The sequence below is a fragment of the Nylanderia fulva genome, unplaced genomic scaffold (assembly GCF_048542155.1).
Source record: "Nylanderia fulva isolate GAGA-0341 unplaced genomic scaffold, ASM4854215v1 Scaffold29, whole genome shotgun sequence".
Lineage (NCBI taxonomy): Eukaryota > Metazoa > Arthropoda > Insecta > Hymenoptera > Formicidae > Nylanderia > Nylanderia fulva.
Genome location: NW_028190358.1, coordinates 236,876 through 264,262, shown reverse-complemented (window position 1 = coordinate 264,262; position 27,387 = coordinate 236,876). Strand labels below are relative to the sequence as shown.

The window sequence follows — 27,387 nt, the reverse complement described above, 5'->3', positions numbered from 1 at the left end:
TATTGAAAATACCATTATCGAACAAGTTTCTCTGGAACTGAAAGATTCAATCAAGGAAGAAAGGAAGAACCCTTAATGCATCCTTGGGAACGAAAGTAAAGTCCTGCATCGCGATGTCGTAAAATCAGTTCTGTCATTCCGCACTCGGCCACAAAAATGTATCCGAAGTGCTTCCTATTGATTGATTACTTACACAAGAATCTTTTTGTAGGACCATATATGAAAGATCATATATCACTCACTTTTTCCCCACACTACTATCTTCAAAGTAGAAGAGGATAATTAATTTAAGATCAATGAAAAGCCGCGGCAACTTGATGAGTTTATATAGACATAATTATGATTGTGATTGAGATTTATGTAAAAAGCAAATATTATAAAATCAATCTTTGTAATATTATTAGCATTTTCTACTTTATAAAAAACATCGATATTAATAGATAAAAATAATTTAAAACCCATCAAAATTTAATAAAGACCAGCACGACCAATCGAGTGTTTCGCGCATTCCATTATGAACCTTGTCGCTTCTTTTTTAAATAATTCATTCCCTTATAAAAATAATAACATATTCTCGTTCCAACTGATAAGTTAAATTATTTTTCTGGAATGCGAAAAATTTGTGGTGAGATCAACATAACGATTATGACGATCGAGAACATAAAGAATGGAGATAGAGAAAGGAGTGCGAGGCTGGTGGGGATTGATAGCGGAGGGCGGAAAGTGCGGCGTTTCCACCCTTCGTCAGCTGTCCTGTTTGGAGCAGTCAGTGCGCGTTGTGGCTTCGCCACGTGCTTCTCGCGATTCTTACCCTTATTTTGTCCAACACACGCATCGAGATCATACCGTCATTTCCACAATGAAAATAATTTTCCAGAAATAATTCGACCTAACATACTTGATCGGCTTTCAAAATATCGAGATAACATTCCTGCTATCATCGTGATTATGTGTCAAAAGCTTCACGAATTGGCACAAACACGTGCGCTCTTGGTAAGTTTTTGAAAAATATATGTATGTCAATTAAGATATTAAAGCTCATTAGAAATTCATTAGAATTTCACTCGATGGATTCACTTCCGTGTCATATAAAATAAAATGTTTGTATACGATTTGATTTATCGATGATACTCACTAAATTTATAAAACGTTTCGAAAATTTTCATTAACATCAGCAAATCACAAAAAATGTAGCATTATTTTTTAGAAATATCCTCTTTATACGTGTGTATCCTTTTCTAACAATATATATGTATATGTATATGTACAAGTGACAAAAATTTTCTCTACATGCCTATTTTCCTCTTCCTTCCTTTCCTTTTCTCTTTATCATATGCAAAAAAATGTGTTAAAAAATTTATTAAAATGTTGAAACATTTAATTAAAAGTAAAAATATTTATATTATTAAAATAAAATTTGCTCATAATTGCATATAATTTTTTTCTAATGAAAGTTTTCAATCTCAATTAAAATATTCCTTTTTAAAGCGTTATTTAAAAAATTCTAAATCTATTTTATAATTAATTTATTTTAAAGACTGAATAAAATAAGCATTTAAAAAAATTTCTTAGTTTATATTTCGTAATAAAAAAATTAAAATTTTTTTTATAAATGACAATATGATGCAATATTTAGCACGACGGATTTCTAGAACTCATCGATGTTTGTGAAAGAATTTAATCGTTCGAGTGTGTGCTCTCTTTAATCTCTCACAAAAAAATTGTACAAATCATGATATCGAGAAATGAAATGCCAAGAGTGATTTTTATTTATAATGTATTATATATATATTCTCTTTCTGATTTTAATATTATTTTATTATTAATTATTTATTATGTCACATAAAACATAATCTATTTTAAAAACTTTTAACTGTTACGTTTGTGAACGCGACGCGACGTGTAGCTCAAAGCATATTCAATAAGCGAGATGGATGTGAAATAACGTTTAACATACAAAAATAATTTTCTTTTATCCAAAATATTTGTACAAAAAGAGTGTCCAAGGGCAGATAAAAGTTGTATAATTTACAACTTACAATTTACAACTTTAAAAACCTATTCAAATTTAAAGACAATTTAAATATATATAGCAATGGTCAATATAAAAAATTACTTTTTATCTTTTTTATTGCAAAATATAAACTGAGAAATTGTTTAAAATGTTCTTTACTTTAAATACAGTATTTAATACATGAATTGATATATTATTTATAAATCTCTCCCTGCTTGTCTCTTCCCCACCCTTCTCCCCTTTCTTTCTATATATGTATATAATATATACGTAATATAAAATTTCTCTCTCTATAAATTAATTATTTCTATAAACTATAATTAGAGTATTCTGATATTTTTATTTAAACAGAATCACCTGAGTTTTAAAGTTTTCACAATTTTATCGACATAAAAATGTAATTAGCACAATCTGTATGTAATCTAAATATCTACATCTGCATATATGTATATTGTTTTATATATTTAGATACCACTATATTATAACAGTATGGTTTTATCTTAATTAGTTGATGTGCTCAAAAAATTGCTAAAAATGATAATTTCCTACATTTATGTCAAGAAATATGAAGTGATCTTTTTTCAGCAATGTCATAATTATCGGTTCTTTTGTCCGAGGAAATAGGTTTTTTCTGCTTTAACTTAAATGAACTTCGTTGACCAGTCCTTCAACATACCCTTGTTTTTTTACTATTTCGATTCTTTCAATCTATCTAACCGTTGTCGCATCTTTTTCTTCTGTCACCGTGAGGAAAAACGTTCTTATTCTTCATTGAAAACATTTACACAATTAACTCGAATGCTTGAAAAATATATATAAAATCATCAAATATACAATTGTGAGCGTAAAATAGAATAATAATTTGTTTTGATATTATTCGGTGCACAATCAAAAGACAAACGTGTGCAATATACTTTTTAAAAAATTTTGCGGAATAAAATTTCTGACAAACTTGAGTAAACAGTCCCGTACAGGGAGCCGAATCCGGGAGACTGTGCCCAGCGCGGTAAACTTTGCCAGCGAAGATAAAACGCCATTGGCTAAACCGATAAACATCAGAAAGCTTTAGTTACGTTGAAAAATGCGCCGCTTCGAGGCTTCGTTCGAGCGTGGTGAGAAAAATGTAAAAAGTGACGTTTACTATAGTATATTCGCTTCTGCGGAAGCTTCCGTACTTTGTTCAAGTATTTGCCCGTCATACATTTATCGGTTCCCAGCAGGGACGAAAGCGTCTATCCTTCAGCGATACGATGAGGAAACATCGCGATCAGAAACGAGCTTCGCTCAACGATACACGGAGAGACAGAAAGAGAGAGACAGTCATCTGTGTGCTCCATTGGAGAACTTGATCAATCACATCGATATCAATCCGTCTCTCTTCTCACCTTTCCCATAAGCAAAGAATCATGACAAGAGGCGCGAGAATATGCCATCTGTTCATAATATATCTTTGAGAAATGTCACATACCTATTCAAACGCGCAAATGTAGATTTATATTTGATATATAATATGGCTGATTTTTTGAGATATCATTTTTTTCCTTCATATTTTTTCTATTAAAAATAAGCATTTTTTAACAATGAATAATTATTAATGACATAATTCTTTTGCAGCTCTGATATGCTTATGAAACTATTATTATTTTATAATTTTTAAGTTTTTATAGAGAAAAAGAGATATTAATCTGAAAGATTGTCGCGTTTCCAATTCATTGGGTAATTTATTTTCCCTTTTTGTTCCTCATTAATTAATTTTCGCTTTCGATAATGAAGAGATGAATCTCTTGACACATCAGCCATAGCATATATTTATATTTGACAATGTAAAAGATGTAATACTTAATGCAAAACTCTATCGATAGATAATGCGACATTATTTGCGAACTTTGCTCTGAAATACAACATTTCTTTTTTGTAGTGAATATGTTCGAATTGCATTTGTTGGAAACATATGTCGAGACAAGTGCCTACAAATGACTATGATTATAAGAAATTTCAGAGTAAGTAAACCTCATTGTTACATTAGCAATAATAGACGTGTGGCTCACAATTGAACAATATATGCAATTTGTAGCTAACAAGCAGTAAGTGTGTTACGTATTGAGAATCTAAAGATCTGTCAATCTGTATTACGATGTCTGTGTTATTTTGAATCGTAGTTAATAGTGCATTATTAATATATTAAAAAATGAAAAGTCATAAATTACAATAAGAACCGTGCATAGTAGAGACATTCGATAATGTGTCTAATTGTAAGTAAACTTACAATTAAATACAATTTAAAGCTCGAGCAAAATATCGAAAGTCGACTGGTACGACCTTCTTTGATGTTCTCGTCAAGATAAAATTGATGTGAAATTGGTTGAGAGAAATCTATTGTTAAAGAATAACACGATAAAAGTGGGACACTCCGTATAACAAATAAGACTTCCCAGCAGACACACAGATATATATTTCAAGCTGTCCTTACACGATTAAAGCGCTCAAAAATTTATCACTTAAAACGAGACACATTTCAGTACAAGAAAATAGATAGAAAACAAAATAGATTGACGTGTACATACGCGCAGTCGTTAAAAAGGCAGTAGCAAAAGAAAGAAAGAAGGCGTGAGGGAAAAAACGTAGAATGGCAATTTTCTCCCTCAGTCTCTCAAATTCTCCAGGGTGCTGCCACTGTGGCTGTGGCTGTCATTCGGTTCGCATACTCCCGCGACGTCTTCCTCTTGGTGCGCTTCCTGAGAGTGTGCCGTGTCGCGCTCCATGGACCCGCGATTCTCGTCACATTGCTGCCTATCGTTTCCGACTTCCTCGATCGGATGCTGTCGCCCTTGCATTGTTCGTTGCAGTAGCTGCGGACTACGAGCTCGCGACGCCGATCTGCCCCTTTTTTCCTTCGTTTCTTTCCGTCTCGGTTGTCGACTCAATGCTTTACTCGCTGAAACGAACATCTACAGATTAAATGATAGGAAAGAGATATCATTACACTGAACAAAAAATTATTAAGTTCAAATAAATATTTATTTCAATATTGCCTAATAAATTATTTATTTGAAACTAATGATGATTTGATGTGAAAAATATTTATTTGTTTCAAATAAATGATTTACTTCTTTGGCAGTATTAAAATAAATATCTATTAATTTGATAATTTATAATATTTTTCATATTTTTTAATAATTTTCCTCGATAATGTATCTACAATTCAGATCATTTAAAAATGTAAATCCCTGATAAACATTTTCGCGAAGGCTGATGCGGTATTGTTACAAATATTTTATTTTGAATTAAAGTATCGAAATACCTACAAATTGTTGTTTAAGAGAATCGTTAAATGAGAGGAAGGAGCGCATAATTTTTATTCTACCACTCTATAATTGCACTCTATTCCAGTGTGCTATAAATTACATCGAGAGACGCGCTTCCGGTTCACGTCGCTTTCGCGATCGCTCTCGTCGGAAAAGTCGGATTCAAGCTCTCGCTTGGATACTCTCGAACGTTTCGTTTTGCGATTGAATGGTACGGGCGACTCGTTGTCTCTCCCGTGCAAGGTGTACCGTTCGGATGACTGATCCTCGACCTCCTCATCCTCGTACTTGCGCTTTCGCTGTCGTCGCTGCGAACATCAGAATTGTATTTCGTATGATTTGTCCAACCGAATGGACCAATAATCCTCGTTCGAACATGGAAGGAATTGTGATAATGTTATAATTATTCAACTTTAATTTCTTTTAATTTGTTAAAATTTCTTTCGCGTTGTAATATCACAGTTGCGATATTTATATACAATAAGTATTAATTCTTAGAGTTCGATAAATCATTTAATTTCGCCTTCTCTTTTTGCCTTACAATTAAAGTCTCATATTATTGTCGTTATGCGCTGCGATAGGTTCTTGTTACAATTCAGCCCCACTTGGGCTCGCTTAGATCAAAGTGTAATGAATAATGCAATATCAGTAGCAGTTATATACTATAGAAAGGCTAATACACCTAGAGAAAGAGAATTAGGGAGAAGGGGGAAGATGGCAAATATATTTAAATGATTATAATATTAAATAGCATTGTTAAGATAATCGAAACTGTTTAGGACGATAGATTGACCCACCTTTCGATTCTGAACGGTCTTATTGGATCGTCTGGGATATGGCGAACGTCGCGATCTCCTTACTTTGCTGCTATTACGTCTGCTACGATGTCTAGTATTTGGTTGCCTTGATGTAGTTTTTCTACATTCATAAATATTAAGCAGGGAATCGTAAGATATTTCCAATCATGTGTTCCATTCTCATGTTTCATTTATATACAATTATACGATAAGAGAGACATTTTTTGTAGTAATTTAACATTATTTACATAGATTATTTACAATTTACATAGACTAGACACGCTTCTCGCGTGTCTTTGATATTATTTCTATTATTTATTTTACAACTGTTATTGTTAATCTTCAAGATGACAGTTGGTATGAATATGATTATAATTTTGATTCGCCAAATTTTTATTATATACATAATTTTAATTCGCCGAATTTCAATTGTATTGTTTGAGAACTATTTTATATATATGTATCTCTTTATATGTATTTTTCTCATTTCGTTTAGTTTAACCGAATATACATATATAATTACGTGCGCGAAACGAAATTATATTATTCTTTCATAGTAAAACCTTGAAAATTGCAACGCATATATAAAATTATTATTGCAATGCATAGAAATATATTTATAATTATGTGATTTATAACAAATCAATATATAAATTTTTAACAGAAAACAAAAAATAGAATTTTCTACAAGAATCTTTCGATCAAAAAATCTACGCTTTCATTAGATTCGCGCGTCTGTACGCGTCTGCTACGCTGCACACGGTTCGCGCGAGACTGATCACGTGATCATCAGTCTCGCAATCGCAATGTCTCGAACGAGAATCAGTCTCGCGCGAGGCGCGCAGCGTGACGGACGTGTGGAGTGTACATACATAATTTTAATTTGCCGAATTTTAATTATGTATATAATTTTTATTTTTGAATTTTTGTTATGTACTAAACAACACAAGCGCGCGTTATTGATATTATTTTTATTTTTTATTTTACTGTTAACCTTCACGATGACAGTCGCTTGGTGCTATTAATAGTAAGATACACACTGTTAATCAAGACAACCAATCAGCATCGCGGAAAAGCAGAAACAATATTTGCGATAATCGACTTTGCATGCCTCTTTTAGAAAGGTATTGCAACTTTTCACAAAATTGCAAACGAGAAATAACTTTTCTAATATTTTAGTGAGATCTTAATAAGTTGAAAAAGATATTTTATGTTATAATAATAAATTGAAAAGGTTCTCATATAGAAATACAAAATTAGTCGATTATCATTCAACTGATCTGCTGAAGATGATCTGATGAAAGAACCGAACCGTTCAAAATAATTAGAGAAAAAATTAAAAACAAGTTTGTTGCGCTCAATGTCTATCCTTTAGCCTTTTTCATATCAGATTTTATATTTCATGTAATTCATCGATAAAAATAATACACGGCATACTTGCGTTCCTGTGTTCGACGAGAAGAGGATTCCGCGTCGGCGAGTGGCACTTTTACGTCAGATTTTGATTTTTTCTCCTTAGTTTTTTGATTGTCGTTAATTGTCTCCTTGTTGGCGGATGGAGTAGGGACAGAAGTAGGATTCAGAGTAGCCAGTGCCTTGTAACGACCACTCCTATGTCGTAAAAGTCCGGCATTCACCGCGTGTTTTAGAGCTCGATGCACCTGCAATACAGCGAGCATCATAAAAAAATATATAATACATATATATGTATATATAATTTGTAACAGATTATGATACATAAAAACTAGACAATTTTTCATTCAAAGAAATTAACATTTTCTCTTATATGGTATATCTGTTTCAAAAAATTTAGATACATGCACAAAAATAAATTTGTATCTTCTATGAAAATCTTAATTTATATAGAATCAAAAAATCTTAATTTTAAAAAATCCACAGAAACGCGTATAGAGTTCTTCTTTGCTAATATAACATGCTACTTCATTACAATGCAAATGCGAAGAATGTGATTTTAAAATGCCTCGAATCGCAAAGCAATTATAAATATTACCTACTAATATATGAAAGATATTAAATTATATTACAGAAAAATGAACTGCACATAAAATATTGATTAACTCATGAATTACCAGAGAAGAAAATCTCAAATCGTAATGCAAAATGTGTTACAAACCTGTACTGTCAGGTTCTTGGGTGATACGTTGCTCTGCCGGATAAAACTGAGAACTTCGCGAGCCGATGAACCTTTGGTGTCGCCCAGATTTGTCACTGCATCTAGCACACGAGCCATGAGTCGAGGATTCGACGGTCGAACCATCTTGAAATTTCGCGATTCGCAATGCTTGAGTAACTTGTTTCACTTTTAAGTAAATTTATATAAACCTGGCAACTAAACTTTAAATTATTACTTATGATCTTGAATAAAGGATCACTTATATATGGACGCTTGTATAGTTGGACAATCCTATAAATTGTCACAAACTTTTAATCTTACATATATATATTTATTGCATTTTTTATATCATTTTTATATTTTCCAGTTATATATGCAATGTAAAATATTTACATTTTATAAAGATAAAGGTCGTACATTTATTCGTTCCTCTGTGCGTGTGTGTTTCCAGTCGATTAATCACGGGATTACACTCGGAATTTTTGATGTCGCTTTGAATTTCGAGATCAATGTTACACATGCACACACATTATCCGACGAATGTTTGAAGCCAAGAAACATTCAATCGCTCTTTTTCGCGCAACAAACGGTCTTGATAAATCCGTCGTAAACGCGAGTCGATCTTTCTCTCACGAGCACCACAGCGAATTTCGTTGAGACATGTCATCCACGTCGAAGTTGTCGCCGAAATGTCCATTGTCTGCGATTGCGATACTCGCTTCGTCTGTTCGACGATGCTCCTTTTTCGGAATGTCCAAGCTTCTCATTTCGACACCTGCCATATGCGCAGGCAAATCAGCATCCCAAGTATTCCGATGATTAACTAACAAAGGAAGTTAGGTAGCCCGAAAATTCAAAAATTCTGAAACTTTGTGTACAAGTAGAATAGTTTATCCGTAACAAAACTATTTATTCTTTGTGCTGAATTATGGTCTGAGAGGATGAAACCATCCCTCATAAGTAGAATGGCTTTTTGCTTTTCTCGATATATATCTCGAAAATTATTCAAGATATCAAAAAATATTTTAGACAAAAGTTTTATAAGTTAAATAGAGGTTAAATAGAGGTCTTTTTACCATATATAAGACCTGTAACTTCCCTTGTAAGAAAGCTAATTGGTTGAGACGCGCGTACGGTTTGATTTCAGGAATCGAGATTCAGACTAAAGCCTCAGTTGTTCATTGAAATTGATATAATTCGACGAGAGTTTGAAACTCTTGATCTATTGGATATATGATCTCTGAATGTAATTGAGGAAGACTGGAAACGCGCGATAATCGACAGCTATATATACATACGTATTTTGCCACAGTTTACAAAGATGTTGAAAATTGACATTACTTTACTTATAATTTTGTAAACCCAAGTACTGTCAGGATACGTCATGATCGGGGATTTTCACGGTATCGCGATCTCGAATTACGAATTAAACTTTAAGGAAACGCCTGTTACCCTGTCTCGTTACATGCGTTCGTTAAACACCGTGTGACTTGTCTATTCTCTGCCGCTGACAGGGATACGTTGTACGTACACGACGCGCCGGAATATATTCGTATTATATAACGAAAATGATGTACGACAACACACGGTATCGTCGCTTTATATTATTATTTCTAAAAGATGTGCCATACATCTATTAAAAATTTTGTATCGATCTTAAAAAATTGTTCTCGTTGATCTCTAAGATACTACATGGAATATTTCTGAAAATGTTTTCAAGGATTATATAAAACACGTTATTGTTATCATATTTTGATTTAAAAGCATACTTTAAAAGAATGATTGCGCACACCGTAATGTAAAAAATTTGATTCTCACGCAACAGCCTTTTTCAAGGCGCATTGAGTAATTAAAATGTTTACTTGAAACGCTTCCGCTTTACGATACGTGGTACGCAAATAATCATGACGACGCTGATAATCAGACCGTTCTAGTCGCAAACTGTGCCCATCTTTCAAAGCCGCATCCCTGTATTTACGAATAGCTGTTTGCGTTGCGGAGCGGTTCGTTCGCTTTGAAATACACGTCGCTATCTTTCGCTACAAACTATTTTCGAGAGAGGACGTGGTACAGGCAGCGAATGTGTATGCATTTGCCGCTAGGATTTACCGATTCGACACCTGTCTATCCAGCGCACGTTATCGCGCGTCGACACGCCCAAAATTGCAACAACGCGTAAAAAAACGTTTAAGAGACATTTAAAAAACGCCTGAAAAATTAGACTCTCTGTTGAACATTCGTGTTATTTAGAAAGATAGTTATTGTATTATAAAAAAATAACAAAAAATGAAAACAACGCGAAAAAGATATAACTGCTTGTATTTAAATTAAATTTAAACTTGAAGTCTTTTTTTCTCCAATATTAATTTAAATTAGTTTACAAAATGTACACAAATTATCATGCGTAAATAATATAATCGTTCCAATTGACCGTTGTAATTCTTTTCAAGTTTATGATCGATGTTATTAATTATTTCAAAGGCACTTGGCAATCCGACACATGAGCGTTTATCGAACAGATTCACGTCATGTGAGATAATAGCATTATTAAGCTTCGAAACACGTCGTTATTTTCCACCTCGTTTATCGCCAAAGAAGAAACGTTTGTTTCGCGCACGAGCGTCATCATCGTGTTATTCATGCAAGCAAAATCAAATTCTAGCTTTCCGCCAACTCTCGCGCGAATCGCGACATTTTGTGCTATTGCCGAAGAGTGGAACTATTTATTTAAACATTATCGATTGGAATTTATAATCACTAAATAGCTCATCAATGTGAAAAATTGACAAACAAGAGCATAGAGCATATAAAATGACATGATTATGTTACTACGCATCTTTTGAATTCGATAGTCCGATAGTTATATAATAGAAGAAACTGACAATGAGACAGAAGATTTCTTAGAGTTAAAAGTTAGAAAAAAGACAATTAAACTTACTTATATTTTATATATAATATATTTTTTTTATATTTTCTTCATAAATGTAAATCTATTGCAAATATTTTTTTCTAAAAGAAGTCTATAGACAAAAATTTATATATATATATATATATATATATATATATATATATATATATAAAATATATTATATATAAAATATAAGTAAGTTTAATTGTCTTTTTTCTAACTTTTAACTCTGATAAATCTTCTGTCTCATTGTCAGTTTCTTCTATTATATAACTATCGGACTATCGAATTCAAAAGATGCGTAGTAACATAATCATATCATTTTATATGCTCTATGCTCTTGTTTGTCAATTTTTCACATTGATGAGCTATTATATATAAAGCTATTATATATAATTTATATATATATTATATATAATTTATATATATATATATATATATATATATGTGTGTGTGTGTGTGTAAAGAGAGAGACAGAGAGAGAGAGAGAGAGATTTGCTTCAACATAAACTTATCTTTACTAACGTTGTATCAATTTTTGTTGCAGCGCGAAATGTCGAGCGACTTTATTGTTAAATTGAATTGATGAACGAGTCTTCAGTCATAATAGAATAAAGCAAAGATATGGCCTGGAACATTATGAAGCCAAGAGTCTTGCTTGCTCTAATCAACCTCACCACATCATTTTTGTAAGTTTAATCTATGAACCTCTCTTTTTCTATAATTTATTATATTTGCACCCAATTGATGTTAATAATTATAAAAGTTAATACTTATTGTTAGTGCGAGATTGTTTATTTGACTTCAATGACACGTCGCAATTCATTAAACAGCTTGTAAATTCCGCAGATAATTATGCATTCATTTAACGAGAGGCGATACGGCCTTTATAGTGTATAAATCAATCTTATGCTCGCTCATTGTTGTCATTGAATACGCAGCTCGTATAATTGAAAGAAATAATTTTTTTACATATATTAAGTACAGAGAAGCCACTTTGATTAAAACAGTTTTATCATGAAATTGAATACATGAATACAAACTGTCGAGAGTAGATATTTTTTCTCCGTCCAATTACAATGAAACTGATGCTCCAATTAATTACATATTATGAATATTAATATAACATTACATTCCGCCAAAAGCGAACATTATTGACTATCTAATTAACATGATATGCATGAGAACCCCACGTGTGATTTATAAATATAACGACGATAACAGCAGGTCTATGTGTATAAGTATGTATGATTACACAACAAAAGTTTTCAACTATTTGATTGATTCTGCATTCCAATCTTGTTGGAATGCAGAATCAATCAAATAGTTTGTTTTTAATACTTACAATAATTTTACATATGCACACATTCTCTAGTTTTTACATCATTGTTAAGAATCTTAATAATAATATAAAGTTATTATTTGCGTTATCTATATAAATAAATAACAAGAACAAAGACGACTATATGGACAGTTGATATTTCTACAATATATGCGCAATTATTACGAAATTATTACATGCGGCTCATTTGTTAATTATTTGATATCCGATTCATTATAATTGCTGAATCACTTTGTAGTTATTACCGTCATTCCTCCAATATCGAGTAAAAATTTAAATCGCTTCATTTTTACCTTCTCCCGGCTTTAATCTCAAGTTAAGAGCTCCAGAATAAAAATCAAATTAAGAGTGTATTTTGATAATTAACAAAATAATTAATAATAAACGCTATTAAAAGCATACAATCAGTACAAAAGAGAATATAAGTTTTCTCTCTTATTTCTTTTAAAAATATAAATTCAAGCAATATGAAGTAAATTTAGCCACGCGACAACGAGTATATCGGAAGGAGAGAGCGGTTTTGTGTTAATGCGCTTTTAAGTATGATTCCGGTTTAATTTAGTTCTCTCTTGCTTGTGAATTTCGGTCGTTTTAATTGCGCGGGCCGTGTACAGAGATCCACACAGATATTCAGCAAGAATTCGGAACGCCGCGGTCGAGTGAAAGTAAAGCATGGCTTATTCCATACGTACTCGTCCGTATACACATACACGCGTATATACGAGTAGATGGATTAGTATTGCGGCGAAATTGTGTGAGGAGAACCAAGCCGGAATACGTATGCGAGCATTTAGGGCGCGATAATTTCGACTAGTTGCGCACCCTCTTACACCCGGAAACCGCTCGATTTCGATGTGTTGTGTTAATGCAGATCAACCGATCAATTTGCTCGCTGTACTAGACTTGTCTATAATCCTCCGACGAGATATCCGAATTCTACGTGTCGAATTTATCGACATCATTTACATCGATTCTTGCAAAGTAACTTTCTTTATACAATACATTTTTCCATGTTTTCACTCAATTTTAGGGGACTATAACTCGAGAAGAAAAGCATTTTTGGAAACCATGTTTATAGGATATTTTTTTCTTATTTTGACTCCTAGAATACGCCCTTAACACTCTGTAGAATGAATTGAAAGAAACAAGATCTACCGAGCCGATGAACGACGCTTATTTCAGAATGGCCGCGGGTACGAGAATCGCTGCCAGACAACAGACTCAGAGCAACAACCACGGCAACATTAGCGACCTGCTGGACAATCTACTTCGCGGTTACGACAACAGCATCAGGCCAGATTTTGGCGGGCCCCCGGCTACCGTTGAGGTCGATATCATGGTACGCAGCATGGGTCCCATTTCCGAAGTGGATATGGTCAGTCATACTTTTTCTTCATCTCGCGCGACGTACATGCGAGACAAACTTTGCTCTCGACTTGACTGTCTGAATCAGAAAATCAATCGAGCAGTAGGAGACTTGTCAAATATAATATATTGCACATGTCAATTGATTCAACTTTGCACCGTAAATTTTAAACATTTTTTCATTATTTATGTATCGCGTGCATATTTTTTCTAGACAAAGGAAAACTTGTATGATTGATTTCCTGAGCTTTATTTATTTTTAAAAAATACTATAATTGCAAAGATAAAATTCAGTATCAGTGACACAGAGTTTTATCAAATTTTTAAATTTTCCGCAGACATACTCGATGGACTGTTACTTTCGACAGTCATGGGTCGACAGACGTTTAGCCTTTCAAGGTGGTAAGGAAACACTCGCGTTGAGCATTTCCATGTTGGCAAGGATCTGGAAACCCGACACGTACTTCTACAACGGCAAACACAGTTATTTGCATACGATCACCAGTCCGAATAAGTTCGTCAGGCTTTACCAGGATGGCAGAGTACTTTACAGCTCAAGGTATGCATGATCGCGATTAATATTTCCAATATTATCATAATCTTTCTTTAAAAACACATTCATGACTTCTCTATAAATCTTGCATTTTCATACAAAAAACAGATTTATAATAAATTATCGCCAGTCTGGTCGACTTTAAACGTTGAGGAGTGGTTTTTTAAAAAACAGATTGTCACGTGAATGAGAGAAATTTGTTTTAATCGCAACAAGTGGAAACTATATTAGAAGCGTAAGAATATTTAGATGCTACTATTTTTTACTGTTTATATTTATTTATAAATATATTTTGTTTTATTTAATATTTGTTTATTATATTATATAATCGAAATATGTCGATACGGTATAAAAAGAGAGGAAACCTTATGTATCACGTTATAAATTTATTTTAAATCATTATTATACCGTCACGAGAAAAAGCGAGTCTCTGTTTCGTGTTACCTTCCATAAAAACATCCCTTAGGAAATTGTGAGAAGCGCATTCCCTTCTCACGTTTGTGGAAGCGTCGTGAGATTTATAACCCAGTCTTGGTCCGATTTCATCTCTTGACTACTCTATCATAACCGCTTATAAAGAATATTCTCTTCTCTCCCTCGTCGTCACGTATCATTCCTTTTTCCTAAATAATGCTTCTACATTACTCGAGAATATGCTACAACTAGATGCTTTATCAGTTAAATACACTTTTAAATTTTAATTTACAAAAGTCCAAGGAAAACCAGTAGAAGTTAATATAGAATAAATCAGCTTAAAGAATCAATAAACAGGAAAAACGCCTACAGTCTACAGTTTATTAATAGTGCATGATATCTTGTTTTCTGAACAAGGTGATAAAAAATCGCGCAGATAGGATCGCAGCAAGTAAGTACGTAATTCAGTGCTCACTCGACCGAATCTTTGCAAATCTTTTCTCAGCGACGTGACATGTGCAAGGTCTGAGACGTCTCGAACTCGAGGGTTAATTCTGTCATGGACACAATGGGACCGATTCGGAAGACTAGGTCAAGAGAAAGGGAACGGATTAACAAAGAGGAAACACGGGGTATATCGTTCGATCCAGCATCTTTCCTCTTCCCTTCATTCCTCTTTCATATTTGTATTTAGCTTGTGCAACAACGCGAAGCAGCGCCCGATGAAGCGCGACTCGGAAGGGAGGAAAATGTGACAACCTCAAGTATTTTGCGCGTTATTCCACTCCCCTTTTGTCGCCTCGTTCCTCAGGGAACAATTTCTTGAATCTCTAAACGAGCACGGGTTTAGCGAATCCAAGGTATCCGAACTATCGAACGACGGGAAATTTTTTAGCGCCCAAATCTCCTGGAAATTTAGATAAGGCATAATATAATATATGTTTCGAGGACAATGCTCATATTTTAAATATTAGTGTTAGAGTTGTCTTAAATAGGCTGTTGTTAATAGACATTTTCTTATATATAAGTTATGAACATAGATTTCCCTCTTATTTATTTCTCTTTCATTTATTTGTGTTTATTATTCCAGTTATCCAATTTGATTGAAGATTTCCAATTATAAAATTGGATATTTATTTTTGCTCGAGAATTTTTAGTCGTTTCTTTCAAAAATATTCAAACTATTTTAATAAAACATACACAATTCTCTGATATTATCATTCGATATAACTATATCCTTTGTTTATATTTTGGGTGGAAAAATTTTATAAAAGAAAATGATCGGAATAAAAGTTTATAGAAGTAAAAAAATACTGTTTTCCATCTTCGAATTTTTACGACGTTTTTCATGCGTTTGCTACAATGCTAATGCATCAATAATATCTTGTTTTAAATTTTTATAGTAATGAAATCATGTATAGATATATGCAGACTTGTAGACGCATATTTTTCGAGAAATTCTCATAATAATTTATTGGTTCGAATAACTTTCAATAGCATACATGTCTAATACTAGAAGAATTTTAATTATAATGCTCTAATTTGTTCATGTTGAAGATAATATTACAAGATAATATTACATATATTTACATATGTTATTTTAATCTTATATACATATATTGAAATATACAGTAAAGGTTGTTAGAGGTATTGCGAAATAATATATATTATAATTACAAATGATTTCTTTTTCATTTAATTTTCCGCATTTTATTCTAATTTATGTTTCAAAATCTACTTTCACAATATAATTATGTTTTATTTTAATTTAATATACGATATATGTGTCTTAAGTGAATTTTTATGGACGTTTACTCAATCTTTGAAGAAAATTATTATTTGATAAATATTAGACATAAAATAAGGAACATCTGCGGATATATAATTACACGGAAACCTTCCGTTAAAGAGCGGGAAACTTTTCTGCAATCGCTGTCTCATCTCGAGCGTTCTTTGAAAAAGGAAGTTCCGGACCTTCCTCTGACCAGCCGAATCCATTCGTACTGGAAAATGTCGCAATCACGTCCATGGTGTTATTTACTCAACACTTTATTAGCTGCCACTACCCTTTATCCGACCATCGAGGCTTATCTGAACTATCGAGAGAGGGAGAGAGAGCTCACGCAAAGTTTTGCCAACTTCAACATTTCAGAATTTACAAATACAGAGCAATCTTGTGTTATCAACTATGTCAGTTTATTATTACACGACTTTGGATTATATGCAAATTGCATTTGTTTCTTTTTGCATATTCTACGAGAGCATTAATAATGTGAACAAATTATAATGTTTTCGATTAATTAGTGTAATTAATACTCTCGTAGAATGCAAAAAGTAACAAATATGCAATTTGCATATAATCCAAAGTCTTATTATTACAATTTAAATTATACAATTAATAGTTTGTACAGTGGATAAATAAATGATTTGTAATAAACTATAATATACTAAATATTATAATTAATTAATATAAATGTAAAAATTTATTTCTATATAATTTAGATTATAGTGACAAAACACATGTGTGTGTCACAAAAAGAAAACAGTTTTTGAATAAAATTTTTATAAATTATTATTATTTAAATGTAAAAAGAAGAAGAAAAATTCAATTCCATCGAATATGTTTGTATCAGTTCCAGAAAAGAGAGAGTGTATCGAATTGATAAGTAATTGCATTGATTTAATATCATATACTTACTACTAGCAATTATATTGATATGTAGCCAAAATGTGATTATTTATTGTTGGTACATTCTTTTCGAAATTAAAGCAAACATATTCGATGGAATTGATTTTTTCTTTTTTTTGTAAATTTAAATTTTAAATAATAATATAATTTATTAAAAAATGGAATTCAAGAACATTTTACCCTTGTACGCACGCACATGTTTTATCATTGTGATCTAATTTATATATATATGTATAATAAATCTTTACATTAATATATAAATTAATTTTATTCTTTTTCATTCCGCGTTCTTCATCACATTCATGAAGCATGGCGGAAGAAAAGAATAAATTCTTGGCACGCGCTTAAATGTCGAAGTTAACCAAGTTTCGTGTTCTGGCGAGGAAAAATTAAGAATTCCGCACCGTGACTACCAACGTTGTTGCGGACAATCAAGTGCAATTGTGAGATTTGCATCTAATTTAATGCCGCCACACAAACGGCCACCTGTTTTATAAAATTTCACGATTAATGTGCGACGTTACGCAATGTCAGACTGATCGAGAATTTTTCATTCCTCAAGATACACAATTCTATTCTTTTCGACTAACAATGCATTTCAAACTTTTTATTGTAACTCTTAATTACTTTTTGCAAACAATGGAAAAAGAGAATTGTGAAGAATTGATAAAAAAATTTCTCAGAAACCAAACAACTGATTATGTGTGAATCCCTTTTTATAAATATATATTTTATAAATTAAACTTCGGCTCGTATACAATTAAAATATGTGATATAATAAAAGGCCAACTTAACGAGCTTATATGATATTAATTGAAAAATTTTTTTATTGATTTACGTCATAATATACAAAAGTTAAGATAAACGTTTTGACTGTACGACAGTCTTTTTCAATATCATGCTAATATGTCAAAAAATTAATTTAGTCATATCGACCTTATTATAAATACAACATTTATGAGATTATCATATGACGAACGCAGTACAAAATTCATGTTTGTTGGCTTGAGTTAGAGCGTCAGATTTATGTATGTCATGCTGTTATATTATGTAACGACATTTTTTGTCACGAACATAACACTTTTTTTAAAAAATTATTTCTTTTTACTTAATTTTTTGACATATTAGCATGATATTGAAAAAGACTGTCGTACAGTCGAAACCCTTTTTATAAATTTATTAATTTTAATCTTAATTAGAGCATTAAATCCAAAAAATAAAAAGTAAAATCGATGAGTTTTATATCTGATCGACAATTTTAATATAATTATGTGAAAACTGTACCTGCGTCTTTGCATATTTAAATAAATATAAACAAATAACAATTCGAAATGCAAAACGGAACATTGTATAACTCATCTACAACAGAGAGTTGCGTTTTTTAATTCATGTCCGAAATAGACAATTTTCGAAAATTCGGACTTCTCGTACCGATAGTGCAAGATTGCGCATTAGTTGCGCAAATCGGCGCTAATCGAACTCTCAACCCCATCATCATCATACCGGAAACACGCGAGCAAGCGAATATGTAGACCACACCGTGTACTAATAACAGCAATAACAGTCGAGGTAAACACAGATGGAAAGAGAAAAAGGGAACTAGTCTGAGAAGAGGTGGATGGATACGTTGAAAAGCGCATCGAGATCGAGAACGAGCTGCGATGCACGCATGAATGGAAGGATGACCAGTTGTTGGAAGTAACCCATTGCATTTCCAAGAGAGAAAGAGAGAGACCTTCAATTTCGTGGAATATGTCGAGCATAAAGTGTGTACACTATATACCGTGTAGAGAGTTTCTCTCTATATCCTTCTGCCGATTGAGAGACCTTATCCTCTTGGACCCGTTGAATTTTGTCAACTAGACTAGTCTGACATGACAAACGATCGAGCAAAGCTTTAATAAGAGCTTTTCGTGATATGAAATAAACTAAACTTGCCTTATATCTTGTCAAATTCTACCGCATATGATTTTTTAAACATTATTTTTATTGGAGTAATGTAAAATTGTCTGATATAAATCTCTTGAAATTTGATCAGTCATGAAATTGCAACAATTAATTCGTTACTTAAATTATGCATTTTATATCTATAGAATAAAATATGAAATATTAGATATTGAATAAAAGGACTGAATTATGTAAATTACATCATCTTGACGAATTAAAAAGAGAGAACAATTAAACTTTGAGATAATTTGTATATAATATTTATGAAAACGATAGTATATGTATGGTAGTAAATATAACAAATATAATCTGGTACTACAGTTTTTTATGCAAAAGATTTATTTTCTAACTCGAGCTCGAGAATAAATTTTCTTTTTTTTTCAAAAAACAAGCATCCCTAAAAAATATGAAAAAAAAAACAGACTGATAGACATAATGAAATATCGAGCGGCAATCATCGATAATCTATAAAAACTTCATTTTTTTCGCGTTCGTCAAAGCTGGCAACGAGTAGATGCGTGTGTTACCTACAAAATTTATTCGCGAAACGGGGTGAAAAGCGACCGGCTAAATTAATGCGGAAAGAAAATATTTGTGCTGATGGCATGGCACTATGTCCGTTAGAACGATCATTAGTATGCGCGCTTTCGTCGACAAGATCTCTTATTTGCATAAAAATAATGTACTTAATTAGCATAGCATACGCATTCTATGAGTTTTTAATATCATATCGTGCGGTGTGTGTGCCCATACGTCTCTCACAAAAACGTGAAATTTCGAATTCGGGAGATTTTCATCGGATGACATTCCGGAGATTGCGTACGAATGGTGAAAATCATTTCTCAACAATTTAGCTCTTGATGTCATGTCACGAGAGATTTCAAACGCAAAAGTAACAATTGTTTCGTTTAAATAAACGATATAAATTACACAATTTTACACAAATTTCAAAGCGAAAAGCAATATAGAAATCAAATATTTTTTAATTATTCTACCTACGTTTTATGAATTTAATCAATTAATTGTGAACTAAAAAAATCTGTAAAAATTCCCGAGTAAATTACATAAAAATAACTTGTAAAAAATTCCATTTTTTTTTTTATTTTGTTTTTAAAATAAATGATCAAGATATTGAAAATTATAATGATTTCAAGGGGATCAAATTCTTAAATAAAATATGAAAACGTCAAAATGATTATATGACATTTATAATACTTTCTTCTAAATGTTCGCAATTAACACTGTTATTGAAAAATTCAATTAATTCGCGTGCTAAGTCGAAAAATATTTTTTTCTATATATCAGCATATTATTTTTTATTCTGCAGTATCCATTTCCTCATTTGGCGATATCTACAAAATCCGCGTTGTTTATCACAGATTAAAGTTGAAACTTTATTTTAATTATCCATCCTGAAGCCAGACATCATCACCTGAATTCGCTCGTGACGAGATCAAAGAATCCGCGTTCAATACGATAGAAAAATCACACACTTCTTCCATAATTCCTACTTGAATCGCGAGAAACTCTGCGAAAGCATGGCTCTCGCTTTCCCTTTTTCTCCGAGTTGGACGACACCTAGTTTTCGGATGAACTTGCGTCATTCGAACATTTACCCGAGAATTGTGATATCTCGAAGAGAGATTAAAACGACAAATTATATCAAATTTCTATCAACACAATCGACATTTTACGATAGCTTGTGCTATTTTCTCGAAAGACATTAATTTCTATTATGTCGAAGCATTATTTTGTTAGAATTGCAAAATTGGTATTAAATCGCTTTCTTCATTTTCTTTGCTTTCCAATCTATCCATAGAAATTTACTAAAAGTGTCGAAAAAATGTCGCCGTTGCGACGATCCTGCCTTTAAAATCGTCGTAAATTATTTATTTTTTGGGCCGTTTAACTTTTCGCCGCTCGGTTGATTCTTTTCTCACACAATATCTCTCTCTTCCTTCTTTTAAAATCTCATTCCATTCGATTTCGTTTTATCTTACACTTCTCCCGCTCATCGTTATTCATGAGACAGAGGAAACTCGTCATTACAAAGGAATAAAATTTCTTCTTTTATTTCTTCCCATCAAAGTTTTCAAAGAGAAAAGAACGAGAAAAGAAGGAGAAAAGAATATATTTACTGTAATAAATTTTAAAATCACATACGCGATATTAAAGCAGTTATCTGTAGTATAACATGATCTACATCAGCTTAAAAAGAAAACTTTGAATTTTTGAATTATAACGAATGACGAAATTCTACAATTAAAGAATGAACAATACATCATGAATTTTGCAAATTGTAAACTCTGCGTGTGTCATAATTAATTTAAAATCATAGCATTTCATAATAAATTAAACAATTTATAATCGCTTAATGTGCAATGCGATCAAAGATGATCGACATCATACAAGATGAGTCGGTGTAAGAAGCAAAGCGACACTTTTTGAGAAATACGAACTTATTTCGAGAATATAAAATATTTTCTTCGATCAATGTCAAACTGACATTACCAAAGCATTCGATACACATTTCATACACATTTCAATAAGCTGACATAAGGATTTCTGTCTGTCTTGGGACATCGAATATAATCTAATTCAAGACAGCACGGCCGCAACGTTTGCTCGTGTTTTATGTATTCGAAAGCTCAACTTCTGTGTCTCAATAATCGGAATTCTTTTTTCGGTAACCGTTCTAACGATTTTGTTGTCTGATCCTGCCTTACCGAGAATAAAAAGCAGCCGTGACACACTGAAACCGAAAATGGTCCGAGGCAAATTGCCCGAGTCCCATCCTCGCACATAAAACGTGGCCAATCTCAAAGCATGTCGTCAAGATACGTGAGAGAAATATGTACATATTTTGTGACAAAGACTTTTTTGAAACCCTACTTTGCGCGAAATGAAAATTCTTATCTCATCTCTTTATTCTTATCATTATTTATTATCCTTTGACGTTTTTATTATTCATTACCCATATTCTACTACAAAAAAATTATGAAAAAATCTTTGAAAAACTTGTTTTAGTTTTCGTTATTTGTACTTAGAAAAAATATATATTTTGTCTTTATCCGTCAGATGAATCGAATAGATGTAGTCGCAAAGTTAGAGTAAACTGCAATAAAATTCTCCAAAATTGATAAAAATGCCGAGATGCAAGAAAGCTCTATGGAGAAAGCTATGTCTTTTGAGCGATCGAACGAGCAGCAGAGTGTTAGGGGATGATGGATCCGATCAACTACGGATTGCCTTATCCTTCGGTCCTAACTTCCTTAACGGAATTAAATCACGCATAGTGCAGTAACTCGATCAAATTCGAATAGATTAACTCTACTATCCACACATATGCATTTGCGCTTGAGCGAAATATTACATACATTTTATCGACTTTGCAAATATTACGTAACAAGAAGCAAGAATGATTCTGTTGTAAATGGATTCTTTTCATTTAATATGCAAAGTGCATCTCGAAATTGTCATCATCATCATTGAATATTGCAATTACTAGCGATCAAATTGAAAAATATGTTTCAATATCGAGGTATTGACAGTTTTTCAATTAAAAACGACTGCATTTATGTGTGTGTAAGTTACATGTTAAAATTATGTTACAATTCTGTTTTATTGAAATTTCTCTGCATCGTTTCAGACTTACCATCAAAGCGGGATGTCCGATGAATCTCGAGGATTTTCCGATGGATACACAGAGATGTCCGTTGCAATTCGGCAGCTGTAAGTTTAGTAAAGATTTATTTGTTCCGTCGAAGATATCATTCGTCTTTCTCTTTTTCCTTCTCGTTTGCGACATACGTATTCCTGTCGATCCATCGTAAGATCTCGACGACGAGGAAACAGTGCCAAACTTATCCAAGTAATTTGTAATCCTGTAGATGATCCTGATAGATACATGTAAAAATTGTGCGGCATTATTTCTCATCATATCAATTTGATATATTGTGGAACATAAGATTATAAAAATTCACAAATTAATATGTATACGCGTTTGGATAATTGATGTACATATGTGGGACACATCAAATATTAATAAATATATTTTTCATTTAGTTAAATATATATATAAATGAGTCATAAAAATAAAATTAATCGAATAAAATTATCGCCACGTCGAGTTTGACTCACTATATTTATTCTTTTCTCGTGCGTTTTCGAGTACTGTGAATATTGAAATGGTCAGAAAGGTCTTGCGAAGGCAGATTTCAATCGTCAACTATTATTAGATCGACATGTTAATCCTTTTGGCAGTGTGAAATTAATCCATTTATAGTTGGCTACACGACACGCGACGTAATCTACAAGTGGAACAGTGCAAGACAGGTCGCTATAGCGGAGGACATGAAGCTGTCGCAATTTGATCTGGTCGCCAATCCGACCGCAAATCATTCCACTGCACCAGGATTATCACATGGTGAGTGAAATCTTGCAGTTCAAGAATATCCGACGTGCGTGTGAATGTCTCTCTCGTAAAAATCGAAAAGAAAAGATACACACAATCGTGCTAAACACAAATATCTTATAACAAATCAATTATGCTATATAAAAATCGATAAAAATCTAACTCTGATGTACAACCATTTTTTCGACGAGATGAACAAAGGCTCATACGAATCAAAATGATTTAATTTTAATAAAGAGGCCTTTCTATAGAAAATTCGGTCGCGAGAAACAAGTATTCCGTGCACCTCACACTACCATCGAATATCGAGGACGAGGAAAGGAACACGTTCGGTGGTGATGAGGAGGATGAGGAAAAGTAGCGTCGAAAGTCGTGTAGAAGCGACTAATTGCAGTCTTCTCTTAAAGACGACTCTCATCTTTCTCCCCTTCCCCCTTCCTCTTTCTTTCTCTTTCATTGTCCTGAGTTATACCTGTATTCAGCAGACAAGATTCGACTACAAATTTTAATTGGATTATTATCGATTAAACGACAAATAGCCGATTTACCTAAAGATCTCCTTAAAGTCACCAAATTGATACTAATATTAAAAAATTCGTATAACTTTAAAGCAAACAATGTTATATTGTATAACACACACACACGATAAATTGTATAATAATTATTATATTCAGATCAATCTCGTTTTTAAACACAGAAAGAAAGAGAGAGAGAGAGAAAAAATGAGAAATTATACAAAGTTTATACAAATGTTTCTAAATTGCTGTAAATGTATAAGATTATATATGTTTGTGTTAGAGTTTTTAGTGATTCATCTACAGAGAGAGAAAAACTGCATAGTAAAATTATTCTTCTCAATCTGTCATGCTGATTAAAAGTGACTATAGATTTAAAGTTTTTAATTTGGCCGCATTATTCTCATAGTCGCACAATGTTAAATATACACGTTAATACATTTCAGCTGACTATTCGATGCTTCTGGTAAACTTCCACTTACAAAGGCACATGGGTAACTTTCTAATACAAGTATACGGTCCTTGCGTCCTGCTGGTCGTCCTGTCTTGGGTTTCCTTCTGGTTAAATAGAGAAGCCACTGCCGATCGAGTGTCGTTGGGTGAGGAGAGAAGCTACTCATTGTCGTTAATAATTTAAACGTTCTTTGAGACTTGTACCGTTGTAACATATGTGCCCCTTGAACATCGCTTTGGTGTATATTCATGGGAGAAGTGTGTATGTGTGTATGTATGCCGTAAATACTTATAGGAGAATATATAGTGCGGCGCGAAACAATGCATCAAAAGGAATCTACATTAACCGCAAGCGAGAAAGCGCGCAAACCGCATAATTTAATATGCAATGCTTTCTCGACGTACTGTAATTGTTATAACAATTTCTGGCATCGTTAAGCTCATAGCTTTCCTACATCGAATGCCAAAAATGGAGAATACATAGTTTCTTTAACTTATGCCATCTGTAAATTGTTATATGTTACGAATCAGATGTATAAAATAACATTGTATCTCTCGAAATTCTCGACCAAATTATAACAATATATTCTCTACCGATACAAAATCGGTTAAATGCCATTTTTTCTTTTTAATTATATTTATGTATTTATTTTATATGTCGTATTTCACGAAAATCTGTTGCAACACAAAGATTTTATGAATTGAAGAATTAAGAGTAAGTGACGGAAAAAACGTTTTGTAGACTAAATTATTGATAAAAGATATAATTGGAATTATACCTAAATTTTGTCACTACTCGCATTTAAATTCGAGCAAATTTGACTCTTTTAAGATTGATAATTTCGTTCGATTGTCATTCGTTCTTGTTTCAGGCATAACTACCGTGTTGACGATGACGTTCTTAGGGTTGGAAGCAAGAACCGATCTGCCAAAGGTCCCTTACCCTACTGCCTTGGATTTCTTCGTCTTTCTATCATTCGCATTCATCTTCGCTACTATAATACAGTTCGCGGTCGTACATTACTTTACCAAGCACGGATCGGGCGAGTGTTATTTCAGTTCTGATCTAAGCGATACCGAAAGTTCGAGCGGGGAAGAAGACATGGGTGGGAAAGTAAGCAAAGAATCAACTGATAAAAAATGCATAAACAAGCAAAAAATTATTGATTCTTTAATTTGTTCGATTTTTCTTTTGTTTCTCAATAATAAATATAAATATCCAGATCATATCGGCACAAAAATCATTTAATTTTATTTCGCTTTTTAAGGCTCCTGGATCCTCGCCACGGCCATGTTGGATTGTAATGTCAGAGGCGAGAAAGCACACGCTGAAAATTAAAGGATAGCCTTTGAAATATTTTAAGAGTATTTTAAAATCATCTGCATGAGATGCTGTTTCAGCGAAGTATCTTTTTATTTCGAAATTCAAGAATATTTAGCGCGTGTTTTCTCGCCTCTAACGTCACAATTCCAGTTTGGTCGGCGAAGAACCTTCATTCAATATTTTCATATAAATACTTGGATTCGATTGCGCAAAAATTTGTTTCAGACACGTCGGAGGAGTTCCGGCACGCGAGGACGCGAAAATCGTAACTTTGCGATAAACGGCGACAATATGATCGAAGTGATACCATTATCGGCGATCTCGATACGTCCCGATCGAGATCCCGCGGTAGCTGGTCACTGGCAAATATCCTGTGTGACCTGTAGCCCATCGTCGAGACAGACGACAACGACGACGCCGCCGCCTCCACCGCCGTTGTCATCTTCCAGACGAACAACGTTGTCCACTTCTAGAAGAAGACGACGTCGGAGAACGCCCAGGTACAACTCGGTATCGAAGATCGACCGTGCCAGTCGCGTGGTGTTTCCTCTCTTCTTCCTAGCCATCAACGTCTTCTACTGGTATGCGTATCTTTCGCGCAGCGAACGAATCCACTATTCCAATGTCGCGTGATATGCATTCATCGAAGAGTACATCTTGCTTCTCAAAGTTTTGCAAAGTTTCACGCGTTAAAATTGGTAATTAAATACATAAATCCGAAAAACTTCTACAAGAGTGAACAAGTAGTTATATGCAAAATGTCACATGTGAATTTACTACGTAATTTCTCTCTCGAATTATTAAAATACCGCCAGGAAAATGAGATTTTATCTCGAGTAAGATGGAAATTTGGAATAATGAAAAGCGAAAGCTGTAAAAGTTTATCGATAATAATGTGATGAGAAAATTCTAACATCCATTCCGAAGATGAATGTGAAGATTAGAAGAGACATCATAGTGTGTAAAATTTAAGAGCTAGAAACCTTCCTACAAGATAAATCATACTAAAATTTAGCCAAAAAGAATATTATCTTAATATAATAATTTATTTACACGTTATCTCTGTGGATGTGCATCTTTTGACCTGCCTAAAAAAAAGACTAATGCTACTCGAATATAATCAAATTAATGTAAAAAGTGAGAATTTTTATATTTTTTATATTAAACGATGATTTCATATAAAATTATGTTAATAAAAAATAGAATGTTATAA

General features: G+C 32.8%; 2 protein-coding genes across 8 annotated transcripts; one reads left to right on the top strand and one right to left on the bottom strand.

Annotated features, from left to right (window-relative positions):
* Nucleotides 1-777: 777 nt before the first annotated feature.
* Grd (GABA-gated ion channel) lies at nt 778-27,387 on the top strand. Of its 7 annotated transcripts, XM_085484083.1 has the most exons (10): nt 778-993; nt 3,933-4,014; nt 11,706-11,847; nt 13,683-13,875; nt 14,204-14,424; nt 23,118-23,200; nt 23,754-23,894; nt 24,844-24,996; nt 25,723-25,964; nt 26,400-27,387. In XM_085484083.1, the coding sequence occupies exons 3-10, from the start codon at nt 11,783-11,785 to the stop codon at nt 26,805-26,807; spliced, it is 1,506 nt and encodes a 501-aa protein (XP_085340209.1). In that variant the 5' UTR covers nt 778-993; nt 3,933-4,014; nt 11,706-11,782; the 3' UTR covers nt 26,808-27,387. The 7 variants fall into 7 exon arrangements, with proteins under 7 accessions (XP_085340209.1, XP_029161417.1, XP_029161416.1 ...); XM_029305584.2 differs by lacking the exon at nt 3,933-4,014 and having other exon boundaries at nt 13,683-13,839; XM_029305583.2 differs by lacking the exon at nt 3,933-4,014.
* Nucleotides 4,462-8,528, bottom strand: LOC114933050 (uncharacterized). The gene is made up of 5 exons (XM_029305484.1): nt 8,251-8,528; nt 7,554-7,777; nt 6,117-6,237; nt 5,420-5,627; nt 4,462-4,949 (listed from the first exon to the last, which is right to left on the bottom strand). Exons 1-5 carry the CDS (start codon nt 8,392-8,394, stop codon nt 4,657-4,659), a joined length of 990 nt encoding a protein of 329 aa, XP_029161317.1. The 5' UTR covers nt 8,395-8,528; the 3' UTR covers nt 4,462-4,656.

What these genes read in the sequence shown, in the direction of transcription:
- LOC114933050 (XM_029305484.1), bottom strand. Translation starts at nt 8,394, where the DNA reads ATGGTTCGACCGTCGAATCCTCGACTCATGGCTCGTGTGCTAGATGCA. An exon ending in CCAAGAACCTGACAGTACAG is followed by an intron (nt 7,778 to 8,250) that starts GTTTGTAACACA and finishes GCTGTATTGCAG; the next exon opens with GTGCATCGAGCTCTAAAACA. An exon ending in CCGGAAGCGCGTCTCTCGAT is followed by an intron (nt 4,950 to 5,419) that starts GTAATTTATAGC and finishes TGTTCGTTTCAG; the next exon opens with CGAGTAAAGCATTGAGTCGA.
- Grd (XM_029305583.2), top strand. Translation starts at nt 11,783, where the DNA reads ATGGCCTGGAACATTATGAAGCCAAGAGTCTTGCTTGCTCTAATCAAC. An exon ending in AGAGTACTTTACAGCTCAAG is followed by an intron (nt 14,425 to 23,117) that starts GTATGCATGATC and finishes GCATCGTTTCAG; the next exon opens with ACTTACCATCAAAGCGGGAT. An exon ending in TGCCGATCGAGTGTCGTTGG is followed by an intron (nt 24,997 to 25,722) that starts GTGAGGAGAGAA and finishes TTCTTGTTTCAG; the next exon opens with GCATAACTACCGTGTTGACG.